Genomic DNA, 7,041 nt, shown 5'->3' with positions numbered 1-7,041 from the left:
CCTAGCTTTGGCCTATAAAATACAGTTTCAACAAATAATGCTAAATAAAACAAACTATGATACATTTACCAACTGAACCTTGCATTGCTGATATAATGGTAAGTGAAGATGACATAAGATATAAGCTTCTATTCATGAGAAGCTATGCGACTGTCAATCTCCTTACTTGGTATCCTCTTATCGTAGCTATCAACTACTACAGTATGTTTCTGAATTAACTTGTCCTGCTTTTCTTTCTCTTTATGAATCAACTCTTCTACCTTGGGAAAAATATGCAATGCTTGGGAGGAAGACTGCAAGAAATCAAGTATATACTTTGAATCCTTCGCAGTATCTTTGTCAGGGGAATGTAGTCAAATAGATCTGTAAAAGTGCTGATCTAGGAGAATTGGCACATCATCTAGAGTAACATAGCCATACCAGTGACCAGTAACTTCACCATCAGCATTTGGACCATATATTATAAGGTTCCCAGCATATTTGTGACCACCAACATGTGAGCATGGACTCACAGCTACATGACCTTTAAGGCCTCGAGATTCTATATCTTCTTTTAATCTCTTGATAAGAGCAGGTCCACAAACACCACACCTTCGATCTCGACTAGTATGTGAACACACAAAAATATGTGATCCAGTGAGTATTTCAGGATTTCCTAAAAGCCATTTTGTATCTTTGACAATCACCTCTTCCACAAAGGTATCAACATCAAAGTGTGTCAACCCCTTGTATCTGATCATATCTGGAAATATCAAAACATCTCCGTTTGAAGTCTCTGTTCCATCCCGCCCCTCGCATATTGTAAAGCGTGTTTGCTTGAGCGAGTGGGATGACTTTCCACGCTACCTTCAATGTTTTTATTAGTTAGCTTCATATCCAACTCATCGCATTGAACATTTTCCTCCAGTGTTGAGTTCTGACAGCAATTAGTAGCACTGCTATCTTGGCAGCAACTTGCTACTTCATTCTGGATACCACTTATTACGTCACCATTCTCATTGTAGGACCCTATTTTTTTCTCAGCTTTTTCCATACCTATTTCATTTTCAACTTTCTCCAACACAGTTTCCTCATTTGGTCTAAGCCTTTCTTGATGTGCTTTCTCCTGTTCCTCTTCCGTCAATCCCATCTGACCCCTCCAAAGTTGATCTACTATTTTTCCCTTTCCAATACTTCCACACATTTGCATTCCCATATTTTCTTAAGCACTCGTCATAAAATCCATACACTTGAGTAATCTGCTTGCTTTCATGGTTTCCTCGTAATATGGTAATTCTATCCTTGTAGCGCACTTTCAAAGCAACCAACAATGACACAGTCTCAACAGAGTAGTACCCATGATCAACATAGTCGCCCATGAAGAGATAGTTGGTATTAAGAGCCTTGCCACCGATGCGAAAGAGCTCTATTAGATCATGGAACCAATGTAGCATTAGCTGCCTTCCGAAAAACCTTGCAAGCTTGTACGTCTCTAGTCCGTGCAAGATCACGCAATGAGGTCTCAAGTTTTTCACTGACAGTTAAGCACAGATTCATGACATTTTGTAGGCGCTGAATGGCATCTTGGACCTCTTCTCGCTGTAGTTTAGCAAGGTATGAAACTAATGACTTTGAAACTGAAAAAATGGAATGTGAATACAATATGCAAGCCAGAAAGGAGCAGAAGAAACCGGTGACCAACATCAGTGGCTCTGCTAGCATTGAAATGGTACTAAATTTATAATAAACCTGAAGGAACACATTATGTTCAGGCACCACATTCTTCTGTTGGAATTCCGATTGCAGCAGTTTCCAATACCCTTCCATCTACACTATTACAGACATGCACAATCTCAATTTAGCTTACCTTTATGCCCCAAGGTTCACTGTGTCATCTACATGACCATGTGCTCGATAATATCCTCATGTAGTTCGCTCAAATTCATATTCATGCATAAACACAAACATAATTAAGACTGTGATTACTTGGCTTCTTTTGAAACTTGCAACCTGAGCGTACCACGACACCTAATGACCTAATGATGACGATAAGCGGCCGAATTGACAGGCAAAGGGTATGAGCTGATAAATGGTGATGTAGAAAGATAATGGATTTTGATAAATTTGACAGCTGGATAAGGTTTACTATGAATCAGCACGAATCCCTGACTTCGTCTTTGAAATAGGATTGACATATGGAGCTTAGGTGTGATGTTAGACCAATGATGGATAAAATAGAGAATTGAACCCTTTTGACATACTAACAAGACTCTTAACCAGACTCCTATTCAAACTGTTTAGACTCTAAAACCAGATGAAAAGACTAGACCCAAAACTGAAACCAACCCTTTGACAAACAATCGAACTGATGTGAAAAATTTAGAATTTTTTTCTTGAGTGATAACAAGTGGCTCCACTTGGGATAGTGTGCCCCTGTGGCACACTAAGAACATGCAGTTCCAGTGCTTTGTCTTCTTTATAACAAACATGGATTTACTTGACAAACATCCCCTTCAAACTTCTTGGGCCTTCACCTCTGGCTTAAGCTTGATGATCACTGTAGGAGAAAGAAATATATATCTACTGAAAAATGCTCAGTCAACCTTGAGCTTATTTGCATTTTCCTACCTACCTACCCTATCAATTCAAAATTCTTTCAGCTCAATCAATGTGGAATTTCCAATGTAGCCAATCATTTGTCTCATCTGATATTTGAGTTTTTTGACTGCATCGGAGTTCAGAGCAACTATGATATTGTGATGACCACCGCCACTGAAATTGCCTCTGATCTTCATAGAAAAAGTGAAACACTGGAGAGTAAGACTCTTCCATGTATTTAGCTATAGGATCCCATAATACATGATCAGCTTGATGGTTCTCGTAACTTTCTAGTTGTGCCAATTGATCTTCAATAACAGTTTATTCTTCCTCAATCACGAAAGAGATAGGAAGCAACACCCTCTCCTTGTGTTCTGACATAGAGACCTTTTGAAAAGAATGGTCATGACCATGAAGACTATATGATTTAATTTGACCTTGTAGACCTTCAATGTCTTTCTCAATGTCCTTAGCAACCTCATCCAAAAATTTCATCTTATCTTTTGTCTTGCAGTCAAATGATTTTAGATAAGAAGACAAGGAAAAAGAAAAAATTTCATCTATTTCTTCATTAATATGATGATCATTCCATTGTTTGAAACCTTGAGCTGAAGGAGAGTTTGCCACCAAATCTGATCTATCTATCCATTCTTCCAAAAACATAAACCAAAAATATTCAAATGACCTAATAGACTTGGCAGGAAAGCTTTCAATCCACTGTTTACATTTCCTTTGAAATGAATCATAGAACAACATAATGAAAACGTCCTCATGTTTAACTCTAAGAAGCTCAGTGAAATCACAGAAATCTGATATATGCTTCAAAGTTAAATTCAAATCTTCTCCATTGAATTTTGGACCATTCCTTAGAAAATATGTATCCTTGGGAAAATGGTTTGGGAAACCATGAATTCTTGAAAAATTTATGCATGCATACCATGAAATAAGAATGGTAGCATCTAGATCCTCCATAACTCCAGTGGAATCACTATGAATCTATGAATTTTGAATTCTTCAAAAATGGAGTCGCCAAGGTAGATTTGTAGCCTCGAAAATTCTTCTAAGCTCCTGCTACCTTCAGAAGTTCAGTCTTTTGTTTTCGCGAAAGAATAACCTTCAGACTCCCGGCAAACGCACCAAAATGTTAACTCAAAATTTGACCCTGGAAGGCTGCTAACCAGGAAGACCTTAAGTAACTATTTCAAACCTACTTTAGGCTGAGGCTTAGCCTCCCCAACCTGAGAGGGCTCTCTCAAAGGATTAATGTTTTTAATTATGATTAAGATGGCTAACTCTTGTGAAACAAATGTAAAAATATGAGTGGTGGAAACACAACTAGAAAGTATTCATTGGGCTTATGGAGTCAAATTTGTTTCAGTATAACAATGATATCAACCTTAAATAGAAGTCAAGGTATACAAAATTTAACCATTCAGATACACCAAAAACATACAGGACAACACAGTTTATAAATATGTGAAGGAAATTAGAGCACAAATAGTGATTTCTAAGTAATCACACATCTATACCACTGCAAATACTAAAGAGATGATGATACACAACATTCTGAACAATAAACTCCTTCTGATTCCTCAGAAGTAAAGCCAAGTCTTGTATTACTAAAACATAGTCATATACATAGCACAATAGTTCCAATTTCTCTGAAATTTTCCAAACTTTGGTACATTTTCCTCTCTCCTATATATAGAATTCTTTACAAGGTTGAGATTCATCCTCCAGCATGAGGGAAACTCTAATTCTACTTCCTATGACACCTATTCAAGCTTTAACTACTTACTAAATGTAACAAACTGCTAACTAGACTTTTTAGAAACCTAAGGCAATTAGGAGTCTAACTCCATATCATGCTAATAATAGCATTAATTACAATCAATTCTCGTTCTCTGACAAGTGTTCTCCTTTAATTTAGCTGTGGTGGATGTTTATAATTGCCTCCTGGCCCTTAATGTCACATCTCTCTATTGCTCCTGAAAAGTAGGAAACTGCCCCTGTTGATCTGCTTTTGATTTTCCTCAAATATATTCGAAACAATGAGCCATGTCCTTCTTTTTTGATTATAGAAAAATGTGTTAGAGTGCCATGTTCTTTATGTGCTGTCGACATTTGCCATTTGTGAAGACAAGACCTCCTCCAATATGTCTGACATATCATGAACTGTAGTAACTATGATCACTTTATAACAAAAAGTTTAGAGTTCAAATATATGTTTCCTCCACCTACTTTTGCCCTTGTTGAATGTTGACACCCTTTAAATGATCCTTTGAAGAGATTCCTTTTCAAAAATTTCCCTTCTGTCCCTTAAAATTGGTTGACTAGGTTTTAGTTATGTAGCTACAGCAGTTTCGTAGCGCGCTACGAAACTTCTGTGCATTAGGCATCATCTTCAGCAATTTCGTAGCACGCTACGAAACTGCTGTGTAATCACCGAAACACAATTTAATACCAAAAATTTGCTATCTTGAGCTTTCTTATATCTAAATATTCTTTTAAACTGCTCCAAAGCTTTTCAAAACTGAGTGGAGACGTATCATTCTTCAAGAAAAAATGCAACAAGGAAAACCATCAAAATTTGGAACATAACCTTACTTGATGTCTGACTTCCTTAAGGAATTTTTTTCTGCTGGCTTAGCTGCATCTTTAAATCCTCAATTTTCCTTTTCATAACTTTGATCATAGCTCTCAGTTGCCTGTTAACCATTCTGATGTATCTCGCCTCCTTTTTCTTGAAATCAACGTAGCTTTGGCCTATCAAATAAAGTTTCAACAAATAATGCTAAATAAAACAAACTGAGATACATTTACCAATTGTAACCTTGCATTGCCGATATAATGGTAAGTGAAGATGACATAAGATATAATCTTCTGTTCATTAGAAGCTATGCGATTGTAAATCTCCTTACTTGGTATCTTCTTATCGTAGCTATCAACTACTACAATATGTTTCTGAATTAACTTGTCCTGCTTTTCTTTCTATTTATGAATCAACTCTTCTACCTTGGGAAAAATATGCAATGTTTGGGAGGAAGACTGCAAGAAATCAAGTATAGACTTCAACTCCTTCGCAGTATCTTTGTCAGGGGAAGGTAGTCAAATAGATCTGTAAAAGTGCTGATCTAGGAGAATTGGCACATCATCTGGAGTAACATAGCCATACCAGTGACCAGTAACTTCACCATCAGCATTTGGACCATATATTATAATGTTCCCAGCATATTTGTGACCACCAACATGTGAACATGTACTCACAACTACATGACCTTTACGGCCTCGAGATTCTATATCTTCTTTTAAACTCTTGATAAGAACAGGTCCACAAACACCACACCTTCGATCTCAACTAGTATGTGAACACACAAAGATATGTGATCCAGTGAGTATTTCAAGATTTCTTGAAAGCCATTCTGTATCTTTGAAAATCACCTCTTCCATAAAGGTATGAACATCAAAGTGTGTCAACCCCTTGTATCTTATCATATCTGGAAATATCAAAACATCTCCGTTTGAAGTCTTTGTTCCAACTCGCCCCTCGCATATCGTAAAGCGTGTTTGCTTGAGTGAGTGGGATGACTTTCCACGCTATCTTCAATTTTTTTATTAGTTAGCTTCATATCCAACTCATCGCATTGAACATTTTCCTCTAGTGTTGAGTTCTGACAGCAATTAGTGGCACTGCTCCGCTGGCAGCAACTTGCTACTTCATTCTGGATACCATTTATTACGTCACCATTCTCATTGTAGGACCCTACTTCTTTCTCAGCTTTTCCCAAACCTATTTCATTTTCAACTTTCTCCAACACAGTTTCCTCATTTGGTCTAAGCCTTTCTTGATGTGCTTTCTCCTGTTCCTCTTCCGTCAATCCCATCTGACCCCTCCAAAGTCGATCTACTATTTCCCCCTTTCCAATACTTCCACACATTTGCATTCCCATATTTTCTTAAGCACTCATCATAAAATCCATACACTTGAGTAATCTACCTGCTTTCATGGTTTCCTCGTAATATGGTAATTCTATCCTTGTAGTGCACTTTCAAAGCAACCAGCAACAACACGGTCTCAACAGAGTAGTATCCATGATCAACATAGTCGCTCATGAAGAGATAGTTGGTATCAAGAGCCTTTCCACTGATACGAAAGAGCTCTATCAGATCATGGAACCAATGTAGCATCAGCTGCCTTCCAAACAACCTTGCAAGCTTGTACATCTCTAGTCCGTGCAAGAGCCTGCAATGAGGTCTCAAGTTTTTCACTGACAGTTAAGCGCAGATTCATGACATTTTGTAGGCGCTGAATGGCATCTTGGACCTCTTCTCACTGTAGTTTAGCAAGGTATGAAACTGATGACTTTGAAATTGAAAAATCAGAATTTGAATACAATATCCAAGCTAGAAAGGAGGAGAAGAAACCGGTTACCAACATCAGTGGCTTTGCTAGCATTGAAATGG

At 37.6% G+C, this 7,041-nt stretch overlaps 1 protein-coding gene and 1 pseudogene across 1 annotated transcript; both read right to left on the bottom strand.

The window, feature by feature from the left end:
- Positions 1-353: 353 nt before the first annotated feature.
- On the bottom strand, positions 354-740 carry LOC149243242 (altered inheritance of mitochondria protein 32-like). The gene has a single exon (XM_089371155.1). It carries the CDS (start codon positions 738-740, stop codon positions 354-356), a length of 387 nt encoding a protein of 128 aa, XP_089227281.1.
- Positions 741-751: 11 nt separating this feature from the next.
- LOC149243241 (uncharacterized) lies at positions 752-6,527 on the bottom strand (annotated as a pseudogene).
- Between the last annotated feature and the right edge of the window lie 514 nt (positions 6,528-7,041).

Source organism: Pinus tabuliformis, chromosome 8, assembly GCF_031772625.1.
Source record: "Pinus tabuliformis cultivar Carrire ecotype Pingquan chromosome 8, CPIR1, whole genome shotgun sequence".
Classification (NCBI taxonomy): Eukaryota; Viridiplantae; Streptophyta; class Pinopsida; order Pinales; family Pinaceae; genus Pinus; species Pinus tabuliformis.
Note: the sequence above shows the minus strand (reverse complement) of the source record. Positions and strands in the feature narration are given on the sequence as shown.

Coding starts and splice junctions, on each gene's coding strand:
- LOC149243242 (XM_089371155.1), bottom strand. CDS start 740: ATGATCAGATACAAGGGGTTGACACACTTTGATGTTGATACCTTTGTG.